Genomic DNA, 27,532 nt, shown 5'->3' with positions numbered 1-27,532 from the left:
GGGCTGGGGCGCACAGGATACGGTCGAAGAGCGGTCGTCTAGTACGAGCGCAGCGATTACACACCCTTAATTTACGATAGTACACTTAAATTCTCCACTAAATAACCACCGCTGACTACCGAAGCACTGGACACTTGGCTCCCCGGGCCTGGTTTTGTTTCCCGTACAGAACTTTTTGCCGAACTGGGGAAAAGACCCCATTCATGGGAGGGTACCACGATGGGGTAGATTTTCCATCGCTTGTTCACACGCGTGCAGGCCGAAAATGGGGAATTTTTCACCGTGTGCCCGTTATACTTGCAAAGCACTAGCTAATGACGCTATTTGCACGACTGAATTGGCATCGGTAGCCGTATTTTTACGCCTCAACACGCCCGGTCACACGATGTGCCATCGTTCTGTTCGCTGCCATTTTTCGTTTGAAATTTTCTCACAAGACTATTGCTCACAAGACATCGCTCGTTTGTGTGCGATGCGCGTAGGTAGCGACGACGCGAGTGGTCGCTGTGTGCGTAAGAGGACGAACCGACTTTCGTCCTGGCCGGCGCGCCTGTATTGGTGCCGGACCGCAGGATACGATGCAACTCTCCCATTGACAAATGTAGGCCAGAACAGGTGGGTGGGATGGTGGAAAATTCTTCCACCCCAACGGACTGACGGCCCGGTTCCTGCGAAAAAGAGAGGACTTTTATTCGGCAGGACATCTTTTGGGAATGAAAATATTTTGCGGAATGATTGAGCGTATTGAAAGTGTTGGAAAAATATTCGAAAGAATAGTGGTAGCAACATTTTCATTCAGATGTTCGAAAAGAATAACGGTCAAATTTTCATTTTCTGGATTTGTGGTAAAATCGTTGAATTGCCCACCTCGTTTTGGAACACCCTGTACTGTTTATAACGTACTGTTGTTCGTTTGTATTGTTTCGTGTAAAGCTCAGAAATAACAATTACAAAGCACGCACTGGTATTATTATTGTTTTTAATGATTCGGGAGTGTATTTCTTCGCTTTTTTCTATAGTAAACCACATTTAATGTTGTATAAATTGGGTTAAAGCCTCAAATTCGTCGACTTAAGCGTTGTTGAAGCCGGCTTGAAACGCGATGTAAACAGGGTCGCTCACGAGCCACTCATCGCTCACTTTGGTTCGGGAAACGTTCGGCTGTATTCGGGATTGGTTCGTAGGTTGGTCCGGTTCGTGGTTTCGTTATGGTAAATTTCGTGTCAAATTTTTATGAACTTTTGCGCGAAGCGGTCGACTTTTCTGCTCGCCGTTTTCAGTTTCCGCGTTTTCATCAATAGTTTTCGAGTATTTGGTTTACAACGGTTCCGACTTCCGGCACGCGTAACGCGCTACGTGCGTGTTCCGGATATTCCGTTTCGCGAACGGGTTCAGGTTTTCTTCTTTTTGCGCATTTATTCGTTAAATTTCCGGCATCAAGAATTCGAAGCTCCGCGTGTCCGTGATTCCAATCGAACCCGCTCTAGTGTTTCTGTTCGTGGCCCCTCGGAGGAGGAGCAAAGATAGTGGTTTTCCCCGCGGAGAGTGTGTCCACGGTGCGAAGCGAATATCCGGCCCCGTTGGCGGAAGAAGCACGGTGAAAGTCTCGACGATCGGTCACAATTCGAGAGAAGAAGTGCCCGAAGAGAATATCGTTGTTCCAGAAAAACGGGCTACTTCGGTGTTCGGCCGAAGCGTGATAGTTTTTATTTTCGACAGCCCATCACAAAGCAGGCAGTTTCGCATTCGCGTAGTGTGTGAAAGAAAGAGCCACCCGGATTAGGAGCGAAACGACACAGCGCTGCTTCTTTCTCTTCCGTGAGGTCGTGCAGAAAGAAAGCAAAAGTAGCCACAGCATCTCAGCAGCAGGTTATTCGTTCAGCTGTCAAAATGAATAAATCCTGCGCCCGCTGCCAGAAGGTGGTCTACCCGATCGAGGAACTGAAATGTTTGGACAAGGTAAGAAACCATCGCCCCGCGGATCAGGAGCTGTACACCATTGTTTGTCATCTTGGCGCGGACTCGCGTGCCTGTGTTGGTATCGGCTCCGACCGCCGTGAGAGTGATGTGCGTGTGTTTGTGTGCGAGTGGCTGGACGACGATCGAAGATCATCGCTTCTCTGGATGCCGCTACTAACCCTAGCGAAAACATTCGTCCGCTCGAACTGGAGGAGAGATCTGTTGACCGCTGCCGAGTGCCGTCCGAAACGTGTGCGCAGCACTGTAGAGACCGCGGGTGGGTGTGTGCATGAGTCGTTCCCGTGTTCCCGCTTCGGTTGTGTGCGTTTCAGCTCTCACGATCACGTCCTGAGGTTCCCGTTTTGTTCTCATCTCGCTCGCTGACTCGAGGGATTTAAAGCGGTTCTGGAATGCCGTTCGGGTGAAGGAGAGAAAGCATACACTCCGGAATCGCTCTGCGGACACCCATTGTTTGCGGCACATTTTTGGGGATTTGCGGCGTGCGTACGTGTCCTTGTACCGTTCCGTCGCCGTGTGAGTCCATCGGATACAGGTTCAGGAGATCGATTTCAATGCGACCGTCGACAACGAGCTCCACGCGGACAGGCCAAGTTCATGCCTGTGATAGAACGATAATTGATGAGGCCATGGCGCTGCTGACATTTACTACTTCGGGTGACGCAGTATGACGTCAGCCGGTGCGGCACGGATAAACAAATGCACCACGTCCGAACCGACAATCGTCGTCCTCGTACAAGCTACTTCCGCGATCACCTACTCTAGGCGGTTCTTTCGAAACGCCCCGGCCAATGGCGTGTTCTGATTGATGAACCCTACACGCTGTCCGCCACGTAGCAAAGGCCGGTCTTTTTAGGGGTATATCTTGTGGGGCATACCCTTTTAGGGAGACACTCGTTTATCGCGCCAGCAGCAGCAGCTGTCATGTGATGGAAATGGATTGAAGAAATATTTGTTTTGTTATATTTTCCCCATTTTTGCAATCATCATCACGCCCGGCCGTCACCGTTTTGCTGTGTGGACACGGTGATACGGCGGCCCGTTCTGATAAGATAACAGCTGATCAGCAGCAGGAGGGGTGTCAGGAGAGCGCAATATGTGGCGCAATATGTCCCACACTCGCCTCATCTTTGACGATTACTTCACCGAACGGCCTGCCGATGGGGTGAATTCGAATGCGGCTCGTCGTTATTTCCATTCCTTAACTCACCTTCCGTAGCAGGAGAGCATACGTTTATGCGTGTATCGCAGTTTTTTGCGTCCATTCACAGCAAGGGCCACACAGATGGGTGGCTTATTGGAGGTGATGTTGCTTGCCAGAGTGATTGCCTTACTTTTTTGCACAATTAAACCATTATGAAAACATATGTTTCCCTATTGTGCCTTCTGCAGGCTCCGGCTCCGGCGGGCGGGAAATGGGTAGCAAGGCCACATGCTCGATGCGCTATGCATAGAGCTCTAACTAAATCGTTTCATCTGGTTTGCGAAACGGCTAATAATCTATTACCGGTACCTCGTTTAGCCATTGTCTCGCGCAGTAACAGAGGAAATTGAAATTCCCATCCGCCGCTGCGTGAGAACATTATTTCATTTACATTTTGCCGCGGCCAGATCGCCGGTCGGTTGCCGCGTTGCTCCGTTACTAATACTTATCTGTAAATTAGTAAAGTTGAAGCAATGGTAATGAATGGCATGTTGAAACCTGTTTAGCGCTGCTTGATGCTTGGCCATTTTTCTTGTTTATCGAATCCATCGAAAACAAGTTGAAACGAAATGTTTTCTGCAAATGTCGTCGCAAAAGCGGATGATGTAAATGGCGTGCCCGCGTTTGCCCTATCTTAAGCCACGCACGCACGAAGCCCGACTTGCGCGTTTAATTCCTTCGACCCTCTTAAAATATCTTTGTCCGCATTCAGCGTCCTCTAGTTTCTTTATCGTAATCCTTAGGAAACAAACGTGTCATACTGTTTTGCTGGACTCCGATAACACTCATTAGTGAGGTTGTTTGCCCAAAAGCGTACCTCACGCAGTCCAAACAATGATCGTCTGTCGAGTGAGCAAATCCACGAACGATGAATCATTTTTCCGTCGTCGAATGAACGTTTCTTACCGTGATCTTAGGCTGGCATAGTTTTGGCAACAATAAAACCAAATTTGCATAAACACCGAACAGAGCGAACCGAACTGTTGCGAATGGGACAGTTCCTCATAAGGGGCCGGCTCGAGCGGAACCGAGAGCGGTCTTGACGAACCAATAAAATGCAATCAACCGCGCGCTCTCCGGTGATGAGCAATTTTCATCAATTGTCCTCCTCGCTGCGAGGCGGCGATGCTGCTACACAGCTGGGGTTCGTTTTGAGGTCTGGCGCGTCATAAAGCGTCGATCCCGGGAAGCGTGTGGTGTGCTGCGTTCTGGGTTGGGCTAACCTGTGATTTGAGGCCGCGCGCTGGGTTGGGCAATCGAAGAATAAAAATCTTGCTGCATCCGGTACTGAACCGCGCCTAACTGGTTCGCTTCCGGAAGCCTTTTTTCGGAACGCTGTGTACCGTCACCCTAGTTCCGTGCCATTCTTCTCCGATCCTCCCAATCCTGCGGCGTCATTGGGAGTCTGGGATGTAGCTAAAATCTTCTTTTTTCTTCTCCCGACTGCTGCGTTCCGTCTGAACGACCTTCAACAAGTCTGTGGGTGGTTTGCAAAATGGCGCCGTGCCCTGCTTGTGGCTCACCTAGAGAGCATCGGCTTCGATCGCTTCGTCGTTCAGATAATTGCAGATTTCTGCGGATCATCGACACGATGACGTCAGCCTGCGATCGGTGGGCGACTGACGGCCGCGAACGTTCCACGTCAGGCGAAGCGTTTTCTAGATCACGTCATCCGCCGTTCTAGCACCGGGCGTTAGATCACCCTTCCAGGGACCAGACCCAGCCGCACCAGACAGAGTGCTGCCGCGAGAGAGTGTAAATATTCGGGATGAACTCATCGCAGTCGGCGAATGAGTCGGCGACGTTTGGGGAAATAAATCCCTAATTGGGGCACGGCCGTTGCGTGGCCGCGCAATGGAATCGTGTGCGCAATGATTTACGTACCGGGTTTGTGTGTCACTGCGCGACGATCGTCGCATTGTAAATTTACCTTGAAATGTACATAAATTAGTGATCTGACTCGACTCCACCGTTGAGAGCAACACACAGCTGTGGCTGCGGCAGGAAGCTCACCGACCGACCGACCGACAAACGCACAACCGATGTGCCCCGGTGTGTGTTGGTCGATCCGATCGACGTGATGATGGTGGCAGACCCTTTTCAGCTCTACACCTTTGCAACGAATGGCAAAGGTGCAGCGTGCAACAATTGCACCCAAATGGGAAAGAATATGGTTGACCGGCTAACCGAGAAACAATGCAACCCTCGGGGTGTACCTTCGACAGGGGGGGTACCCTATGTTTTCGCAGCTGGCCGCAGCACAAATTGGATGGGCTCGAAAAAGGGTCATATGTGGCGGCACCGCACCACACAGACTCGAACTGCATCGATCGGTGCCAAATCATTTACCGGCGCACCGGCGAAAGACAAATCATCTACTGATTTTTATTGCACTCCCATCGAGAGGATCATGTCCAGCATTCGAAACGGCCTCACGTGTTTTAATGGCGTTATTTTTATGGTGATTGATTTGCTGGACAACACCACGACTGTGGCCTCTCTGACTAATCCACGTTACTGGTGGCTATAAATTCAATTGCTTTTTTAATGAGAAAATAACTTCATTATCTAGAAAATATCAGCACCGTTCTGGTTGGACCATTAATGCGCAGCGCATGGTTTAATCAATCTTTTCAGTTAACACCCTTAACACCGAAGTGTGTCACACTCGAGTCTCCAGGCTCTGGCGTGTCCGGTGCTTCAATGCTTCTAAATGGCCATCATCTTTCCCGCATCTTGCGCCACGAATTCGATGTGCCCCGCCATTAACCTTCTGGCGCACACACGCGATCGAACGCACACGCATGAAAATGGCTTTGTTGCGTGGTGCGCGACGCGTACGCAAACCTGTACTCCGTTGTTGTTGTTGTTGTTGTTGCTGTTTCGGATCCGACACGCGTGACGCGCCGGCCACGACATCGCGATGTCACCGTCAACGACGACGACGACGACGAACGATGATGGCGATAATGAACGGTTGGCTGGAATTTTTATTGATGAATATTTTAAATTCCAGCGACGCAATCAGCGGCGCATATGGCAGGACAAAAAAAAGAGGACAACCCAAAACGACGATACATAACTCTGGAGGCGAAAATCAACTTACGTTCACCTGGCTGGCGGCCACCAATTTGACTAGGCGCGCGCGCTGCTCCGTATAAGGCACCGAGAAAACCACTCCGTATTTTCACTTTCATCGGAGCGTCCCGATTCGGTGAAACAAGTTCCGGTGTTGTAGCGCATCGTGGCAAAAAGATGGCTCAGTTCGCTTAGACTAACTAAATACGATCATTTTCCTGTTCCAAAAGAATCTTAAAACATTTTTTAATCCCTCGGAAAGGACCGAATTGTTTCGGTATCTCCGCTCAACGTGGCCAACGTGTCGTGGAACATGGCCACCAATACATCGGAGAAGACGGACAACTTTTGCACGGCTCTCGGGGATGGCAAAAAAAACGGACTGCCACCGCCCCGCGACTGATCGCCGCCGTCGTCTTCGGCGTCATCGAAACCGAAAGCTGCCCAACGGGTTATGAGAGCCGATCGCGCCGGTTCCGTGTGTGAGGCGAGGCGTGCGCGCTGGTCAACTTCACCCGCAAAACAGGCTCTCGATGTGTTCCATTTTTCCACGTTACGTAAGGAAGCCGAACTGGACCGGAGCGGAGCCTTCATGTTCGAATCTATTCTGTATCGAAGTCTATTTGGTCTTTGGATTTTTGGGGAAGAAGCCGAAGTAGTTGATGGATTAGGCTCATAAAGTGTATAAAGTCCAGTCCGTCTGCTGTCAGAATCGAGAGGCCTTGCCCGCAAAATACCAAACAAGCCAAGCACACCGCTCCGCTCAGCAGAGTGCTGCTAATGAAGAAGCCGGACGAGAAACGATTGTGTTTGGCCACCGAGCACACGCGATCGAGCATTGGAAACATTAGCGGTTCTCCTTGGCTAGTCTTCCGGAACCGGCGCGGCCTGGCCAACCGTCTCCGGGCCCCGTTTGAACTTGAACTTTGGAACGCAAAAAAAGCGTTTCAATTGAAAACCAATCATTCCCCGGGAACAGCGCGGCTAACAACGTCACTTCACGTCTCGGAATGTCCCGAATGAGTGTTGCGATTCGCGTCCGCATTTGATTGTGCTTTGTTGTTTGTGGCGGTGCGGCGAATGGACAAACTGAATCCCGTGGCCGGACCTCTATTGTGACTCTTTGGGCCGTGGTGGTGGTATCAGGTTTTGGGGTTTTGGAATGTCGATCGATCAAATCGTTCTACCGTGACACGAGCATCATTTTGTGTTCCCCTTGTGTGTGGTTGACTTGACCATATTCTGTGTGTGGCCGTAAAGAGTGATTGTCTCCGTTGTACCGTATTTCCGCTTGCGATTGCGCCATGTTTGGTTTCCCGTTTTCACGCATCGATGCCACCGATCGGTTGTGCTATTTTCGGGTGAGAAATGAGACCGTTTTTAGAAGCAACATCGCTTGTCGCTGGCCGAACTTTGTCAGCCGTCGCGCACTGTCCACTAATTGGAGGTTTCCACCGCAACTTCATTCTCAGGAGGTACCGTTTGGCCTATCACTGTCCATTCTGACAACAATCCGCTCGCTTCCGGAAGTGCTGTGTCTTGGGTTCACACAATTAAATACACATTTAATTCTCATTTCAACATCCATATTCAAGAGGCCACAGAGATAGAGAACCTTGGTCAAATGCTCCCCAAATTATCCCCTCTTCATTCGCGCGCATGCAAAACCTGATCATCTGATCAACCGGCAATAAAGTCCCGTCCAAATCGGCCGCTTCTTCCGGCCCCGAAAACTGACTTCCGTCAACAGCACACACTTTCACTGCCCCGTCCGCGTCCATTTGGCGGCCATTGTTGTTGTCACGCACGCACGCCGCACGGCGGGCGATAAACGAATATCGCAGCTGTGCGCGGAACCGGATGCAACCTGACCCCTGGCCGAGCGGAAGCCCGAAAACGGTGGAAACGTGGTTCGGTTTTTGGTCCCGCTTTCCAAACCGGCGCACCATCGGATTAATCGCGGCTCCTGGATTGGCGCAATGTGGCAACCCTGCTACTACCCGCCCTGCTCCGCGCTCAATCACTTTCCCTTCTGACGCGCTGTGTGGCGCTTGGCTAAAACTTGTCTTGTCGAGGGTTTCCGCGTGGAGTCGAGTCGAGTGAGGACGCGGGAGACTGTGGCCGCCGCGTCAATCAGTCAACCCGTTGAGGAAGGCGCCAGGCTTCGGCTTCGGCTCCGTTTGGACGGTGCAAATTCCAAAGGCGCGTGTGGCGCGGTGAGGTGGCGCGTGTGGCGCGGTGGCTAGGTGGCCTTTTTCTATCTCTCAGACTACGACCATCCATCAACCGTCCGCTTGGCGGTGCGCGCCAATTGCTTCGATAGTGCATACAAATTACTGGCGCGCGACGATTTATCCCTGCCTTCCGGTGTCTGTCTGGTCGCAGAGAGACCCGCGCGGTACCCCCTTCAGGGCACACACACACACTGCCTGATGGGCCGGTGAAAGTCGCATTCCTGCAATCGGTCGCAATCAGCTGCAACGACTGCGGTCACAGATCGCGCCAAGATCTCCGGCGTTGGCTCTCTCGCTCTCTCTCTCTGTCGACCGGCGCATAGGGCTCATAAGGCACGTGAAGAGGATCAAAGATCAACCCTGCTGTGTGGGCCTCATTTGGCCATCTTTGGTAGCGCAAAACTCGGGCCGATTAATGTGAGTGCATGATGGGGACACTTCTTGAGTTGCGTAAGCGGATGTGTTCATGTCCCTCGTCGGGGAGATGGCTTGCCAAAAAGGGGCCGAACAAGGAAGTAGCTCTCGAAGGCAGAGAGCGAGAGAGACTTGAACTTCACGGTGTCAAGCTTTCTCTGCGGTGTCCATTTCTGGAGCATCGGAGGCGAAACCCCCTCCTGTGGTGCGTTGTCGGCCGAGGTGGTCGTCACCGAGGTTGCTGCGGAGTGACGCGGGTAGCCCTCCCGGGTAATTAGCCAATTAGACATTCAACCGGCCTCAGGGTTGCGCTCGGTCGGTCATTTTAAAGGCGTTTAATTCGCTTGAAAAATGGAGTCATTCGTTGACTAAAGCGCTAATCGCGTAGGGGCTTATCACGCGCATGTGATCACACGTGTGTTTGTTGAAGCCCTCGAACTCTCGTAAGGAGGGGCCGGCTACTACTAATTACCAGAAGCACCTCCCGGATGCAATCGATTGGAATGCATGGCAGTGCGAGCAGAGCTTCGAAGTACTTATAATGCATGGGCTGAAAAGTCCCGAGTCGAAGAAAGAAAACGCGAAACACTTTTGGAGAACATTTTATCGTTTGCCTTAAAATGGGCCTCAGTTTCAGGGATGTGGGAACAATTCCAAGCAATTATCTCTGTTGATGATATTTCCCTTCTTCTCAAGATAGTCGATGAATTAGGTACACTACTCACATCCCAAAATACCGAGGCCATAACCTTGGCGGTCGTTTGTTGTGCTTCCGGGCGCTTTGGAAGAGGTTCACCAGTTGAACTACCCTCGGATGACGATCGTTTTGATTCCGGAGTGAAGTTGTTTCATCCATTATCACATATCGACGAAAAGATTCCGGTTTGTAATGTTGAAACATGACCAAACACGATCGTCAATTCTCATGTAATGTAAAGCCAACACGTTCTTTTGATATCTTTACAATGACAGCTAATTGACGCAATTTCTCCTGTCGATCATTCGAAATGATTTTGTGGATTTGTTTTATGTTTTCCTGCTGATGCCGCCTCATTTGGACGTCCGCTGCGTTCTGCATCATCAGGGTCTCTACGACCACGTTTAAAGTCGGCAAACCAACCGTTTTATTGTTGGTTCTGATGGAGCAGAATCCTAATAACACTTTCCTAGCCATTGCCATCGCTTGAACGGTAAATTTCTCTATCTAGAAACAGTGTAACGTTAAAACACGAAATTGCTTTGAATCCATGGTTCTGAAAATAACAAAAATTTCAAGTGGAATATTATGTAATTTTAACAGCTTTCTTTGGAAGGTCAGTACTATTTGAAAAAGCGATGAATATCTGCGCCATTTATGTGTGAGTGTCGGAACTTTTCAACCCATATGTTATTACCAGTAATCAATATTGATCAGACAAACCGTGCACCGTTTGACTCAAGATTATAAAATTCTAAAGCTTATTTTAACAGTCGAAAACCTATTAAAAGATAAATATTCCAATGTTCTCCAAATAAATGTCCGGATTAGGCCGGAACTCGAACCGCGAAGGGCGCCCTGGTGGCCGTTTGATCGATTCCCAGTTTTATGTCAAACACTCGTCGGCGGTGCCGGTCGGTTGGTCAAAACACTCTTTCCACGTGCTTCCGTCCCGACTCTCAACTCCATCAGGCCTAAGTGACCTAATTTATCGAACCTGAGGAGTAGAGCCACACGCTATCAGTCGCGCGGTGCGTGCTGGGCGAAAGGTTTCCGATCGGTGTTGCTGGAGACGCTCCTGGTGCATCCCCTGGTTCCCCGATTGATGGTGCAACGTGTCGGTCGGATCGTCGATAAGAAATGGAACTACTCTCTGCGCTTTTCGTTTGAACACCTTTTCCGAGACCGACTGACGCAAGACACCCTTCCGGTCGCAACGTACGCTAGCTTCTGCTTCGAGCCCCGTGTGTGGCGCACCTCTTTGTAGCTTTCCGATGTTTTGCCGCATTTCTCGGAGCGTGCACGAAACTGTAAACGAGTGCGCCTGTTGTCAGTTACCGGGCCACCACGGCACTCGAATTGACCACACCGTGTCGGAGCTTTGGCGGGACGGAAATTGGGTTCACGAGCTGGTTGTTTGGCTTGGTGTCCCGTCCCCGGGTCCGGATCACGCACGCGTGTAGCGGCGGCGGCGGCACCCGGGTGTGTTGATGTGGGCTTTTTTGGGACACCCGAACGACGGCGCGCCGTTTTATTGACGATTGTTGCCCTCCGGTGGCACGAACAGCGAGCGGGTGTGTCCGCCCTGTTATCATTACGCTGGCCAGCAGCCACTGAAAGAATGTTTTGGCCCCCCCAAAAAAAGGCCGCACTTCATCGGAAGGCCCGAAGGGTGCAAAAAGCACCATCCAGCTGTTTGGGGACCTACCGCCAAAAGAAAGGCGACGGCCGTCGGGCGGTGAGGTGCAGTATAAAATGGAATGCGTCCCGGTACGGGGCAGCCAGAGGTCCCACCGTTACCGCTCACGATGCATCCCGTGACCCGAGGAGTGGTGCTTGCAGCGCTTTTGGCAGTTCTCGTCGACGCCCGTAACAGCTGCGCAAGTAAGTAGTTGTCGCCCGCCCCGCCTGGGAACTCTGGCCACTACTTCTCTAAACCCTCCCCTTCTGTCTCTCCGTAGAATGTTCGTCCAACGAGGTGCTGCTCTGGTGTCCGCCGGTGTGTGAGCCGACCTGCGACAAGGAGTGCGTCCCGACGCCGACCGGAATCCCGGTGGAGACGTGCGTCTGCAAGCCGGGTTACGTGCGCCACCATGGCGATTGCATCAAGCGCTGCGATTGTCCCCGGAAGCCGGCCCCGCCACCCGAGCAGCCACCACCACCACCGCCGGCCCCGTGTCCATGCGCTTCCTGCCGGCCGTACGATAGCACCTACGTTCCGCCACCGTTTGCGCCCCGTTACCCGAAACCGGGCCCCTCCACACCGGCTCCGGCGACCCCGGCCCCCGCTCCAGCGTATCCGATGGCCTCGCAATCGCAAAACTTCTCCGGCACCAACTACCTGTACCGCCAGGGGCCATTCCGGCCGTGTCCGCCAACGCGTGGTCCGAGCACCCCGCCACCGTACGAGTTCTGCCCCCCGAACGAGGTGAGCCGCCCGTCGCCGGTCTGTTGCGAACCGACTTGCGCCAAGTCCTGCGCGACCGTCTTCTGTCCGGCCGAACCACCGACCGGGCCGCCTGTGTGTACCTGCGACAAGGGTTATGTGCGCCACGGAGACAAATGCATCCCGCCGACGGAGTGTCCGGCCCCGGAACCGCCGCGCTTCTGTGGCCCGAACGCCCGCTTTAGCCCCTGCACGCCCTGCTGCCAGCCGACGTGCGACAACGACTGCAGCAAGGTGTTCTGCATCGCCGCCTGCACCGGAGCCCCGACCTGCGTCTGCGAGCCCGGCTACGTGCTCCACAACGGACGCTGCATCCTCCCGTCGCAGTGTCCCCGGAAGTGTCCTTCGACTCCACGGCCACGGCCAACCCTTCCGCCATCGACGCTACCACCACCGACGTGCCCAAACGGGGCCAGTCTGCGCCCGTACCGGCCGTGCTGCTTGGACACCTGCTCCACCGACTGCCGGGTGGTGCGGTGCGCCGAGCGCTTCACCGGCACACCGACCTGCGTTTGCGACTACGGCATGGTGATGCACCAGAATTGCTGCATCCCGCGTGAGCTCTGTCCGCAAGCGCCGGGAGTCGGCGGATCGCAATAAAGTTAATGTTTGCTTACACAAAACGAAAACCATTCTGTTCCACTCCTTTCGATTCTGACGCACAAACTGTTCGCATGACTGGCTCACTCACAATTCTCCTCTCTTCGTTCTCCCTTTTTCCGGTTCCCCTGGCCACGCAGACCTGGCACAAGACGTGCTTCAAGTGTCACGAGTGCGGCATGACGCTCAACATGAAGACGTACAAAGGATTCAACAAACTGCCGTACTGTGAAGCGTAAGTACCCACGCGGCGCGCCCGAAGGTTGGCCCCGTGCCCTTGACACCCCGTTGCCACCCCGGCAATTGTCTTTCGCCAAAAAACGGCACCCGCGCGGGGGGGCCCTACCAGAGAGAGAGAGAGTGTCCAGAGTCCCGCCAGGGGAGGCGCGCGCAGTTTCGGACAACGATTTTTGCCCTTTTTTTCTGCTTCGCGTGTTTCTCAAGAACCCGTCCTCCCGAGGCGCGCGGTCCACAGCCGGCGGACGGGCTATTTATAAATATGCCGTATTTATGGTCGCCGGTCGTTCGGGCGGGCCTTGAAGACACCAAATACACCCGGGGACTTTGCGGCCGGATGTCGTCGCGTTTTCGGTGTGGACGCGCAGGGCGCAGTAACGATCCGGATGGCGGTGTAGTTTGGGTAACCTCCAAGGCTATGTTGAGGTAGCTCTGTTCTGCGAACGTCCAGCCGACGGTCAGTGGACGGTCGTGAGGCCTATGGCTTCCGGAGTCGGGCCTCAATTGGATTAATGCGAAGCGCACGGGCCATTAATGCGAAGCGCACGGGTCTCCCACATGGAGCTAAACATAGTTAGCAGCTGTTGCGTACACCGGATGATGTGTCCCTGGACTCGGATTCTGTCTCAAGGAGCCTCGAAAGGGACGTTAAGTTTTCGAACGTTACTAAGCGGGCTTCAAACACTCAACGATCGCGTCTTCGAACCGTGACGGCGGCCGGCATTCCTTGAAAGCATAATGGCGCCTTCAAAAGCGCACCGTCGTTTGGCCTTCGCGGCTCCGGGTTGCTCTGAAGTGATCCGAAAGATTGGTCCGGCTTAATCCCTTCCGTTTCACTTCTTTCTTGAGCCACGGGCTCAAGGATGATCACAAGCATCGTGAGCTCGTGAGCTCCTCGTTTCCTCCTCATTCCTCCACTTTCTCGGCTCGGCTGCCGAGATCTGGTTCATTTGCCGTGCAAAATGATCCCCGAGGGAACGGGCTGCTGCTGCTGCTGCAACCCGATACGTTGCGACGCGCAAAACGATCGGATGGCGGTGGTGATCCTTCCTTCCTTCTGGTGCGGATTCTGCAGGCTTTATTATGCGCGCATGACGAGAACGTCACAACATGAGCTTTATCCCGCTCAGCATAATAATATGCATACTGATCACGATGGGGAACAACGAGCCCACCGTCCCTTTAGTTCTTGGTATTGAACCCCGGTTAGCGCGGGGTTTTAAAACGACAAACTAACGACACCAAAACCCCGCACATAACACCGATAACGGGTCACGCGTAACGTGCGCATATTATCACACATATCACACAGGCGCGTCACGATCGGTGGAGCACCTAACAAAAAAAAAAAGACCTGTCAATTTGTGCTACGCAGGTGGTTTTGCTGTTCCAGTCCGCTGGCCGGCCACTTTTTGCCCAACTTCAAACTCGCTCTCTGTCTCTCGGCGGTGTTTATTGGCGAGGGCGAAGGTTATTTGATATGTAGCGTGAGCTCGTGAGGTAGGGACACTGTTGTTATTGTGTCGTCCATGCTGCGCCAGCATTAAGACGCGCGCAGTGCCGCCGAAAGCTGCCAAAAAATGTAGGTCAGGGACGAGGGCAAACTACAGTTTTGCGGTACGGTCCGGCTTTTTTTTCATGTTCCGTTCAATGCTCATACCTCAGGGGTTTCTTTTCCCCCCCGTAAAGTTATGTGCGAGGTCTTGAATTTGCACAAAAAAAATGTTGGAATGCTGCAGTGCGGCAGAAAAAAATGGGCAAAACAACAACACCGTACGCATTGCAATTGTTTTGCAAGGTGTGTCGGTGGTCGCCTTTGACGGAATCATGACTAAGAACCGCCCGATTACGCACGGTGGTTACGCCGCTGTTTCGGCGCGGTCCTGTGCCCGAAGACCTTCAATCGGTGGACGGAAACATATTCTAGAGTCTCGAGCACACCGTCCCGCGGTCCCTCTGTGTTCGGTTCGGTCGTACAAAGCGAATGTTTAAATAACACCACAAATGAATGTTGCCTCTTTTTTTGCCGCGGACCGTAAACATCCTCGGCAAGGGTGTGGCAGTTTTTTTACGCAATAAGGAATGTGCTTGTTTATTGTTTAAAATGTTTTAAATTTAGCTTTATTTTGTTGCCCTTAACTTTTGTTGGCAGCGTTTCCCACGCGAGGCAGCCGGTTCGATTTAACTAACCGAGGATCGATTTATGTTGTTGTTAAATTGATCACACAAAGTAAGGGAAAACGTTCGTGACCTGCAAGAAAATAGCTACCCAATGCAATGATGAACGGCTTCAAATGGAGCATATTGGCACTGCGCCACCGTCGGCAAGCTATTCCTTAGCGACTCCCGTAGAATTCGGTTGAACCGGGGAAAACAAAATACGGTGTCATAATTGCTGCAGATTTGATCAATTACTGTTGCCAGCCGGCCCAATAATGGTCGTCTACCAATAGTCGCGGTGTGTGATAAAGATAAAGTAAGGGCCACACTGAAGGCAAGGTAAAGACGCTGTGGAGGTGTTGCAGATCACGATCACGCGGGCTCCACTCCATAAAGTATCATTTGAGGGCCCCGAGAAATGGTGATAATTAGGGAGCAAAGATTGATGGCGAAGGCGAAAGTAAGGTACGAACGCCACGATTAAGAAGGAGAAAAAATGGTGGCTGTCAAGTCAGGGTTCCGTTCGGAGTTCCAATCGGAGTTGCAATGGTGGTGAGCAAAATTTCTATTCAAGATCGCAGAACTCGGCAGTGTGGTCCTCGATCGATCGCGGACGTATCGAAGGCGCCTTTAATCCCGATCGAAAGGTCAGCGTGCGTCAACTGCACTACCTCGCGGGGTGTTGGGTTTCAAACTGGACACTTTCCACTAATCCGACATCCGAGAGAAGTGACCAAACCCCCCCTCGGGTTGGGTGGCGGCAGCATACCTTCACGACTGCAAATGTCAAATGCGCTTGTCAACGGCTTGTGTTTGGTTTCGCGGTCATCGGTTGCGACACGATGAGCGATTCAAACATATTGCTGCTGGGCGGGTCACGATTCCAATGAAGTCACCTTGTGTATTCGGAAGCATATACGCTTTATCTATTGGTCGAGAAAAAGGACTTCATCTAGGAGATTAGTGCGCTGTGCGCGGAGAAAAGATTACAGACTTATCAGTCGTGCTAAGATAAGAGTTGTTTCTGGCTGTATCATCCGAAACAATAGTCACTTAAAGTATTGCCCAACACGTCCCTTTGCTACTTCATGACCACTTTCGGGCGTCGAACAAATTTTGGTTGGTGAAATCGAACCCAACCCCTCGATAGAGTCATATTTCCAATCACCATGTGCGGGCCCAATAAAATACGGTCGATCGGAAAAGGTTAGCGGATGATGAACGGTCTCCAGTCCCGATCCGACTCCGAGTCCGGAAGAAGTCCCGCAGTCCCGACTGTGTGCTGTGTGCCATAAATGCCAAAGGGGGATCGTGTGCCGCCGACAGCAGCCGGGCGGGGCGGGGACTCGGGCAATCTATCAATTTTCACCTTTTCTCGACCGATTTCGACCGAACTTTTCTCGTGCCCAGATTCCCGTTGGCGGGTCTAACCCAAAGTGCGCCACCAACGGGGAGACGGCCACGTGCTTCTTTGTCACGATCGCGAGCGGCCGAAAGAAAGTTTATTCGAATCAGGTCGATCGGTCGGGTGGCGGCGGTGCTGTTTCAACGGTTTGCGCAAATAAATAACAAGTAAATGGGGTGTGCCGTTTTTCCTGCCCAAGAAAGGTTAGGCATCGAGCGGGGTGGGGGCTCATATCAAACATTTGGCCACACACAATATTATCTTATGCAACTGGCTCGCTTCGCGTCACAGCTCCCCACGGCAGGCGGTCCAGCGGTCGGTTGATAAATGTGAGGTATTAAGTCTAATCAAACTCCCAGCTTGAGACCTTTCGATGGGTCGGTCGGTGGACGCAAGGCGAATCCGTAACGCTACCTATGCTTTTGTGGCCCCCCCTTGCAGTTTGAAAGGTGTCAAGGTGCTCAATTACGGAACGAATGCGCTGCAGGCCCAGGGGGGGGGCATTGATCGGCTCATGTTGCTCCACATATGCTCTGTCCTCGATTTGTTCTACATGAAGCAGATAAATAGCCGCGCTTGACAATCAAATCAGTGTGTGTGTGTGGCTATTAATGTCACGCTTTCGAACGCTGCTTTTGACATTAGAAATTAATATTTTCATAGCAGACAGTAGGAGGCCAGTATCCATGCCTCGGCGACCGATCGTTTACTGATCGCACGTGTGTCCTTCCACGCACGAGAGATCGGCACGTTTCAGCACAATCTTCGTGGCCTGGCGACGTTTTTCCTATCAGCGGCGCACCAGTAGCTTGATCGCCGGTGATCGGCGGCGCGATCCGGTCAATTGAAAGCCCATCAGAAAGAACTGAGGTGTGCCGTGCCGTGCGCGGCCGGTACGGAGTGGATTTCCATGTTGCTGTGTAAACATGGCCGCATGTGCCGGGGCCAAAGTTATGACATAGAGAGCCCGCGTGCGCCTCGCGGAACCTGCCAAACAAACTGTTCCACAAACAGACCGCCCGACCGACCGACAAACAAAATCAAGCAAAAACCTCCCGCCAGCCGGGTGTCGGTTGCATCAACCGTGTAGCAGCAGAGGCCGTGTGTGGCCTTCGGGGTGGGTGAGATTTTTCATAACATCAGCGCGCGCCCGCGGCATGTGGACATCGGTTTTGCGCCACGCCACCGGTGCGCGCCTTTTTTTTGCACGTGCCCTGATAACGCCGTTTTGTATCGGTTTTCGTAACAAACAGAAAAGGCCGGGTGCGTTGCGGGTCTCCTCAACGAAGGCGGCCACAAACGGGTGACAAAGTTTCTCGTGGTCCGTGTGATAGGGCGGGGGGGCGGTTGGGTCCGGGTCGGCCACACGCGATAAGCAATCGGACTGACCCACTGAGCCGTGTTGTGACAGCTTTGGCGGGCCAGCTTGTGATTGGTCTGAGCCCCCGTCGATCTCTGGTGTCAGAGGGTTTGATTTAATGTTTAATTTAACGTACGGCCAACGTGGACATAGCTGTGTGTCAATTTGACATCTGATTGTCAATCGTTTTTTTTTTCTTTTGTATTATAGAGACTTTGAGCTGCAATAGCCTAGCATTCGTCTCTTTTAACTTTTAATTTCATTCAACTACCAGTTGTCAAGATTGTCAATCGTGAAGGTTCGGAAAGGTAACTTTCCGTCGTAACCAAAACTATTTGGTGTAGAACTTAATTCTTGCCCTAACCTAACAGTCACTATTTGTGACCTAACTACAACAACAAAACGTATGACTACTTTAATGAAAGTATTATCCGTCATTAGCTACTGTTTTCTACTATCTTTCAGGTAATAAACGGGTTTCTTATCGATAGAACTCCTCGTCTTTTTCAGCGACCCCCTCAGAGACTCATTTTTCAATACTTTCATAAGAAGTGAGCCGCTGTGCTGCCAAAGCGTTACTCATGTAACGGAACTAATACTAGTCCGAAAGAGCAACATCTGGTGAATACGGCAGAGGGGTTGGGGGGGGGCCCATCTGACAGTTTCGAGATAGGTTTTGACCGGTTTTGCGATGTGGGGTCGAACGTTGTCGTTTTAAATTCAGGTTATCATGTCTTTTATCCCATTCTCGTCGTTTTATGGACAAGCTTCGATGGGATTGTCCTTCAATATCTTTATTAGTTTCTGAAAGCTCATAGTACACCACACCTTTCATCTTCCATCATATGCACAGCATAATCTTTGCGCAGTGAATATTTCGTTTTGTTTGCGATGGACCTGGTTCACCACGCTGTATCATGCCTTTTTGCGTTTAGGATTCTTGTAATAATTCAGCTTTTCATCACCAGCGACGATACAATACAAGAACCCCTAAATAATAATAATAATGCCATCAATTGTAAAACTGCAAGAACTAAGTCCTAGACCTAATACATTCCACCGAATGGATGATTTCACGCGTGTGGTTTGCGCCGAAAATAGACTAATGAGGAATGTATTGAATTCCATCAATTCCTCCCAATGCCGCGGGGACCCACGCAATCGTATCCGCCCAGAACATAACACCTTCGCAGCCCGCACGTGGCCAATTTATCGACAGCGCATTCCGCGCAACGGCATTACGCAAACTAAGTGTTTGTTGTTCCATTGCTTCCGGTAGCGCCACAGGCGAACGTTTGCATTCCATTTTTTGTTTGGTCTGTCGCACCCAAAACCCGCCAAAAAATCAAAGCGTTAAAAGCATTTTGCCTTACCCCAGGGGAGGCCAACAAATATACAAACAAATCTCGGTTCGGCCAAATAAACAAATCGTTCGCAGGGAATGAAAATATTCACACCGGAACCGTCGTCGTAGCGAAAATGCTAGCACCCTGTGGCCGCGCTCAGAGCAACACTCTCTCAGGATTGAATAAAACTCTCCCGAAACGAGAACCGTGACACTCGGCACGACGGTGTGTGTCTGTGTGTTTGCCGGTGCCGGGATCGTTTTTTCCGCATTTTCTCCGGCTGTGGCGCCGCCGCCGCCGCCATCGGAGATTACGGGCTTCCGGGCCGAGCTGAGCCGAACCGGGGCCGGGGCCGGAACGTGCCGAAAGTTCGATGCACTTTCGCGCTGCGTCGCCGCTCGGTGACTGCATTTTGCATTAGGCTTGGAGAGAGCGCAGAGCTGGCCGTGGCCGACGGCAATGTAAGTGACAGAGGGGCGAGGGTTTGCTGGAATTAAATTCCTCATCCGGCGGATGGCGGCGGCGGCGGTGCATATGATTTAATAATCATGTCTGCATCGCGATGCGCTCCCGAGTGGCCGTATTTTGGTGAGGCCCTCGGCCCCGACGATGATGCAGCTTCGCGAATGGGCCCCCCGGGCAAACACGGAAAAGCACTCACAGCCCTCGCGGCGTGAGGGCAAACGGGGAATCCTGAATTGATGAAACGATGGTATGAATGTTTTAAAAAGTCAACCTAAACTGCCTGACACTGATTACTTCATTTTAATATTGATTTTCGGGAACCGGAGTGACTTCAAATTCCAAACGTTCGTTTGAAGTGTGTCGGATGGCGTGGACGACGGTCCAGCCTTGAACACCCCGAACTGATGCTCCAATTTGGACATCATCCAATAGCATCCAGCAGCATCCCGGGGTGACACGGTCACCGTCGGTTGGCAATGGTCTTGCTGGCTGGCTGGCTGGCTGGCTGGCCTTTAGCATCAATTTATGCTGGCAAGCGGCGTCGGCCGCTGCTGGCAGCACATCCGAGTCCGATGCTGTGACGACAAATCATGACCGTCTGGTGGGGGGGGGAGGCCAACGCGTGACTCTCTCGATTCGCTGCCAATGCCAATGTAAAGGGGGTGATTTCAGAGTGGAGCAAACAAATGTATTGTTGAAATTTGGCAGTGGCCCGAACCGCCACCCGCTATCGATCCGTGTAGTTCTGCTGCAGTGCGCAGCAATTAATTTTTCGTCCACCACTTCTTTACAAGAAAGAATTCATGATTTGGTTCCTCTGCCAGCAGCGGCACATCAGCGCTTGTTGAACCTTAAATTTGTGGTGACATTCGACACCATCGTCGACAGCCCCCAAACCCTGTGTCCTCTGGCCTCTGGTGTTTGTATTAATTGCCTCCGGCGCTCTCTTGTGGGCTGCGGGAACTGTTGTTTCAGCTGATGGACACCGTCTTGTCGCGTGTCACGCTATGTGCCCATGAAGTTCCGCCCCTCGATTCGGACGAGTTCTTAATTGAATCTAATTATAACCAAATTCGGCGGTCGTTGACGAACGCTATGCTGCCGAGACAGAAGCGCGAGCATCGTCGTCCGATCCCTTCCGTCCGATTAATGCTCATTAATGCTGACGGCGGAGGTCGTGCACTCGGCACCCGTGCCACTCCCGAATGCCCCGGGTGTGATCCTCGTAGTACCAGTGGCAATTGTTACAAATTCATGAAGATTTATTAGTTTGACAGCAATCGTCCACGCACACGGCGACGGGGCTTTAGCCCTCCCCGGTGCTGTTGGTCACGTTCGCGAGCGGACATCCCGTAGATTGACCGTAAATAGTGCGTTGGTGGAGCTGCCAGCCGTTGCGTGAATTATGAAATTAATTCTTCCGGCCACAGTCCGGACGAGAACGGCGGCAGACACGGTTACCTTCTTGCAAATGGCACAGCCCGGCACAGCACTTGGTGTACTTGGCCGCCATTTGCATATGTTCGCGATGACTTTCTGCTGCAACTTTCCAGTTCGAAGGAGCCAACTTCCCCAGAGTGTCGCTCCAGGTTTCTGCTTCTCTCTATCTCGTTCTCTTTATGGTTCGTTGCCGTAGTTTGCCCCCTTTATTGGCCCAAACCCCAAGAGTGTCTTTCGGTGTTTCGCGGTTGTTTTATTCGTCGGACTCCGTCGGACGTGTCGACGGACTCCTCAGCTGTTCTCGGCCCAGTTCAACCCGGTCGCCCTGGTCCGTTCGCACCAATTAACGGACGCAACGGACGCTCCCTTACACAGACGTGCGTCGATTAGCTGGGCGTTAATCGAAGAACGGCACCAACGGCCGAAGCGTCGAGAGGTTAAAAATATATAAAAAGAAAACGAGATCTTCCAGGGGCGCGAGAGAGCCACTGACGAACGGAGAAGTGGCCGACACGAAGAGAAAACAGTTGTTTTCACGAAACGAATCCAAACACCTCACATGCAGCAGCATGATGGGAATGTCGGTGTTTTACGATTATTTCGCGCCCGAGATTTGTTTGCCCCTTCGAGTCGACGAAGTGCAACATCTTCGAGCCGAGTTCCCGCCAGGGTTTTAGTAGCGCTGGCGTTAGATGATGGCCCGGCACGGCTAATGCAGTGCGCCGGGCTTTTCGGTCACGGTAGTCAGAATGTTAATTGCGCCTCGAACATCCCGAGAGAAGTGGTTTTATGTGTTCGAGGTGTAATTTAATAGAGCCCGCAAGTCGGGTCCAACATTGTCCGTCGGTTGTTACGGATGCACACATATTTATTGTGTGCCGAACAAATCTATTAGGGGCTTCGTTGTTAGAAAGACAAGAAAAAGGGACCTTCAAGAAAAATGCGGGACACTCTTCCGGAAGCCTAGTTTTATGGTTGCACTCGGCTCCGAAGTAGTGTCACGTAACGTAGTTAGCTTCCTAATTGATGCCTGTGCCCGACCCGGCCTGTCAGAGCTGTATCGATCCGCATCATCGTGCGAAGTCACATTGTTGCAAAAACGCCTGTTTCAAGCGCCAACCTAATGCAGTGACCCTGCTCGAAGCCCAATCAATTTGTAATCAATCGAACCATGGAGACGCGAAACATTCCGCCGATTTATCAGTCCATTAATTGAGTTGGACCAATTAGCAGCCGGCTCTGCCTTAGAGAGTGTCATTTTAGAAGGCACCGTTACTAGCTCGCGGCAGGTTTAGATGTTGCCCGAAAATGGTACGCGATTTTGCAATGGCAGCGTGTCGGCTGCCGCCAGACGTGTAAATTAGGTTTTGCAGCATACAATATTGGTCGTGTGGTTGTGGCGAAGGATAAATCGAATTTCGTGACGCGCCACACTCGCACGGAAGGGATTTTTGACGTCAACCGGTGGCACCGCATAAAATAATGCACTTATACGGTCATGTAGCCAAGTTATCGATCGGTCGGAGCATACACGGGTGTCAGTCTCGTACGGCACACGTACCGGTGACTTTGGGTCCACTCGGCATACACATATGTGCCACGGAAACCGATGGCTTCGCCACTTGTGAAAGTCCACTTCCACATCATCGCTGACTTATCTCGCCATCCGTGGCCGCGAACCCGATGGATTGCATAAAAATGGAGGCAAACCTGCCCAGTGGTGGGCCAACCAGCCCAGCCCCCAGGCGGCCGACGGTTAATTGGAACAGAAAGGCAATAGATTACTGGGTCACTGTTAACTCTGGGATTCGCGCTGGCCGCACGCGCGGAGGTCTAAGGGGGTTGCCGAGCCAGTTGTGGTCTTTCTCCGTCAGCTGTTTTAGCGGATTTTTATTGTCTTTTTGTAAGGAACTTGTTAACTTTTCTTCATTGCAAGGCGGTAGGTTTTAAGCTTAAAAATTGATAAAATATTCTAACGTTTCCGGGAATCGTGAAGGTTACCTTCACTTCCTATTCCACAACTACTGCTCACTCGTCTCGTCGTTTCCGTATTCAGCATCCGCCTCTAACCCGAAAAAAACCCATCACTTCCCGTTAGTGCGTGCGGGCTCCTTCAACAACTTCAAGCACGTCAATGATTCCGGCCTGCGCCATCTTCCAAATCCTCCAAATCATCCAGCGAAACCAGCACCACCCAGGCCGGCCGGTACCGACAGGCCAGAGTAACAGTAACCACATGCCCCTGCCGATGGGCGAGCCGTTAAATTGATTTGTGCTAAATGCCCCTCACAACGCAGGCCGGTCTGCGTTTCGTCGGACGCGCCGTTTTGGGCCGTTCATTTTTCTGTTACCAACCCGGTGTGCGTGGTCTGTTCAAACATTTTCGCGACTTTTGTGCTTTTTCCAAAAAAAGTCTAATATCTATTTTGTCCCCTTTAAAGTAAACCCCATCAGATATTATACGCTTGTGTCAGCGTTTTTTCCAACCCTCGAGCCTCTTCGAAAAATCATTTGTTGTTATCTTGTTCATCTCCTCCTTCGATGCCATCTTTATCTCCTAAATCGCAATAACAATGGGCAATGGGCAATAATAGCTTCACCATAAGCCATAGTAAACATTTCGAATGAGTCCACGCTCTTAATTTTATTGTTCACACGAGATTTGATAAAGATTCTTTGCCATCCATTTTGTGGAATAGACCAAAATCGAAGATGAGCCAAAACACGTCCAAGCAAAACAGCTGTCAAAAATTGACTGACCACTCAAAATGGCCGAACTTGTCACCATAAGTGAGTGACATGAGTAGCAACCCGCCACAAAAAAAATCGAAAATCAGAACTTTTTTTGAACACACCTCGTATGTTGGCGGTTTGGCTTTTCCCATATCTTCCCCGATGGAATTCTGCGAGACGGGCTCCACTTCATCGGGCGGGCTCACGTTTCACTCTCCGCCTCGTCTGCCGGACAAGAGAGCGGGTTATTTATTATTTATGTTGCTGCCTCGCTATGCTTACGAGATGCGAGGCTCTTGAAATGTCACAAACTATCTCGCATTTTCATTCCACTCGCCGAAATGGGGCGTTGTGCTCGTCGGAAGCGGACGCTCGAAGCACTCGGAACGCCGCACCCCAACTGGCCGGCCGGCCGTTATTATTCAATTTATTTCAATTTCTCGTGATACCACAAAAAAAACAAAGGCAAAATAGTCTTCGTAACACATTCTCGACGCAAAGATTCTGGTTCAAAGTGGTTCCGTTCTCCGCGTTCCCAGCCGAAGATTGCATGCTGGATGCGCTGACTCCTTTCTTTTGCTCCCTCGTCGCCTCTCTCTTTCGCTCTCGCTGTCTGCTTGCCGGTCGTCGTCCGTCTGTCTGCCTGTCTGACGGAGGCGGCGGCCGTCTGGCCTGGACTGCACACCGGAGGAGAATGCATCAGTAAATTGATGCTCCACCCGGCGCGCGTGTGTGTGTGTTTGTTGAGGCCCTTCCAAGGAAGGGGCCGGTTATGCTCCAGTGCCGTGCCATGGCGTGTGCGTGTTTCTGAATGAATGAGCATACTCGTGGGCGACTCCGCTCCGTTTCGGAGTCATGCTGTGTGGCGCAGAAGTCATATGCCGGCTTTCGGTTGGGGGTTCCCGTGGTGCAGCCTGGGTGTCCAAATATGAAACCCACAGCAGAAGCGCGCACATAATACACACCGTTTAGCTTCGCCCAAGAATATGTGCAACGTCGTGCACACGATGGAGTGTTTGTTTGCAAAAGATTGCCATGGGTTCTATGAAGCGCCCCGGCCGGATGCACCACCGCCAGCTCCCTGTCGCAACTTGGGTTGCTTTTCCGCTCACTCGCAACGACGCGACGGGATTTGGCGGATAACTAAAAATAACTGCATCCCGGGGCGCGCTTTCTTCCATTGTGGCGCAAATCTCTTCATTATTTGCTTTTCCGGTGGCCCTTCTCGCGCTTCTTTTGATCTGCTTGCGCTAAGAAAATGGCACAGCGCTCTCTGTGGCATCGGATTTCGTCAAGCCGTCCGTTGCGAAGTGATGAATCGTGAAAATAATACTCTGCGCGCTGCTCTGGCTGTTGATAAATTGCTTAGACTGCTTTCAATTGTTGGCCGGTCGGGCAACTAGGGCATCGGTGTCCCGATTTGGAGCGGATGTTCGTCACAGCTGGCGGAACTTTTGCGCTTAGAGTCACTCACGGCACGGCCCTTTCCTAATAGGGGAACGTCGTGCGTCTCCGAGGATCGGTGCATCGGCCTCTCACGCGTTTGTTTTTTTGGACGATACAGCAATGAATGGGACCTCATTCAACGGGCCCCTCCGCCCTGGCCAGTGACAATAAACCACTCTCCATTTATGCTGCTGCTCCGTGTGAAGTTGGCACAGCATCGGTGACTCAACGGTGACTTAGTGGGACAATGAGCACTTGTCTTTAAATTGGGCGGCCCCAAACAGCGATTCGGAAAGCTATCTCCGGCTAGTTTAACCGGCGGGGTCTGAACAAGAGACACGCTTTTAAAACTAAGAGACATTTTGTTAACATATTTGCGGTGAACATAATTTTGCATACCGAATCATGCGCCATATGTGCGCCAACCAACCGTGCGTTCAAGTGACGTCCCTTTCCGGTTGCCAGCCGGTTGTTAATCCCGCCCGGGCGGGAGATACGGCGCATCAGACACAGACGACACCGTATACGGCCGCGTGCGGCTTATGGTTTGAAATTCAAGACTAAATATGGACACGGCTCTCGGCTCATAAACATTGAATTAATTCTTCTCTTCTGCGCGCACCGCTCAAGAGGGCACACGCCACAGGGTGCACGCCCTCCGATGACTTTCCGGAGCGGCGGCGGCGGCATCGTGACAGAGTACGCCAGAGTTACTGCTTTAAATCAAGACGATGCGCACCATCGACCGGAGATAACGTTTCCCTTTTCTATTTCCGTACCGAACGCCCGCTCTGGTTGCGTCGTCGTTCGGTGCAATTCTGGTCATAATTATAACTTAATCAACATCCCTGCGACAACCGAGGGCCTGAGGGCCGCCGTGATCGGCTGCAAGAATGATCCGACAGTCGGGGAGTCTGTCGCTGCTGCCACCCGTGGTGCGTTTCTTCTTGCTCGCGCGAGACTTTATAAGGAACCGCCAACACGGTGCGCCACGCCATATACGCGTGCCGATCTGACTAGATCGCGAGAGTATTCGTCTGCAGTCCCCCGTTTAAGGTGCGCGCGCATCTCAATAAGGTATTGAGGCAGTTCTGCCATCGTCCGTCTCCTTCTCCATCTAAGGACCAACTTTTGATTTCTATTTCGTGCCGTTTGGTGCCATCTTTTAATTGCGCATTCTTTCCCTCTCTCTCCCGCAGACATATTCCAAAAGCCAAAGCTACGACGATCGCGGAGACGCCGGAGTTTAAGCGGATCGCGGAAAATACCAAAATTCAATCGAACGTCAAATATCACGCCGACTTCGAGAAGTCGAAAGGCAAATTAACGCAGGTAAGGGTTCGTCGCTTGTCGCCGCCGCCGGGAGTCTTTCGTTAGTTCGGTGCCAAAATCAATCACACAACATTTAGCGCAGTGCATTAGCAGCGCGTTATGCTCCAACGGCCGGTAATCACTTTCACTTGATAAGCACCTCGCGCCGGTGGCCGCGTGCTCATTTTTGGGCGCTGTTTTTAAAAAAGGAAAAGACGCATAATTTTAAACACCGCGGCACCACTCCAGCGTTCGATTTTACTCAACTTTCTCGCGTACTGTTTGCGTACCCGGAGCGCAGCCAAAGGTGTTGGGTCGCGGCCGGTTTCGGTATAATGTGGCCATGTTTTTTTGGCTCGACTTCTTTCACCTTAATTACAACCATCACTTACTCACTCGCAATCCTCACGCTCTCGCTTTCTCCCCATCTCGCCCGAGCATAACACAAAATTGACCGCCGCGCTGGCCGAACATGATTGTCTGCTTACCGATTTCTTGCTTCAATTAATCGGATGTGGCACACTTCTTTCGGTGGGTGGGTTCCGTTCCGATATAAGGGGTGATCATCCACTGCGATCCTCGCGCGAGTGTTTCTTTGGTTTTAATGTACATCTCTCTGCTTCACTTTCATCCCGGTTCCATCCTGACCTGGCCCGTCCCAACAAAACAAAAAAAGGTCGCCGATGATCCGGAAACGCTGCGAATCAAGCAGAACACGAAAAATATCTCCAACGTCGCGTACCACGGCGACCTGCAGAAGAAGGCGGCCATGGAGCGCCAGCGCGAGTGTACGGAAATCATCGACAGCAAAGGTGAGTGTGTACAGCCCTTCGATCCTATGTCTACTCACCTGTGGCCAGCGAAGAGTGACCGCCATCCCCCCCGTTGGGGGGGTTCGTGAGCTGTTAAGGTCTCTTTGTCCAGTAAACTTGTTCCGTTCGCTACTCGAGGTTATTAGTTCTCTTTTTGGAACGCTCCT

General features: G+C 51.9%; 1 protein-coding gene across 3 annotated transcripts in view; it reads left to right on the top strand.

The window, feature by feature from the left end:
* The first annotated feature begins 1,306 nt into the window (after nt 1-1,306).
* Nucleotides 1,307-27,532, top strand: part of LOC128267368 (LIM and SH3 domain protein Lasp) — a 35,987-nt gene continuing 9,761 nt past the window's right edge. For all 3 annotated transcript variants that reach the window (XM_053004188.1, XM_053004187.1, XM_053004186.1), the window contains exons 1-4: nt 1,307-1,959; nt 12,791-12,885; nt 26,442-26,574; nt 27,230-27,365. In XM_053004188.1, the coding sequence (XP_052860148.1) occupies nt 1,891-1,959; nt 12,791-12,885; nt 26,442-26,574; nt 27,230-27,365 (433 nt within the window). In that variant the 5' untranslated portion in view covers nt 1,307-1,890. The remainder of the gene's footprint in view (nt 1,960-12,790; nt 12,886-26,441; nt 26,575-27,229; nt 27,366-27,532) is intronic.

Source organism: Anopheles cruzii, chromosome 2 (genome assembly GCF_943734635.1).
Source record: "Anopheles cruzii chromosome 2, idAnoCruzAS_RS32_06, whole genome shotgun sequence".
NCBI lineage: Eukaryota > Metazoa > Arthropoda > Insecta > Diptera > Culicidae > Anopheles > Anopheles cruzii.
Note: the sequence above shows the minus strand (reverse complement) of the source record. Positions and strands in the feature narration are given on the sequence as shown.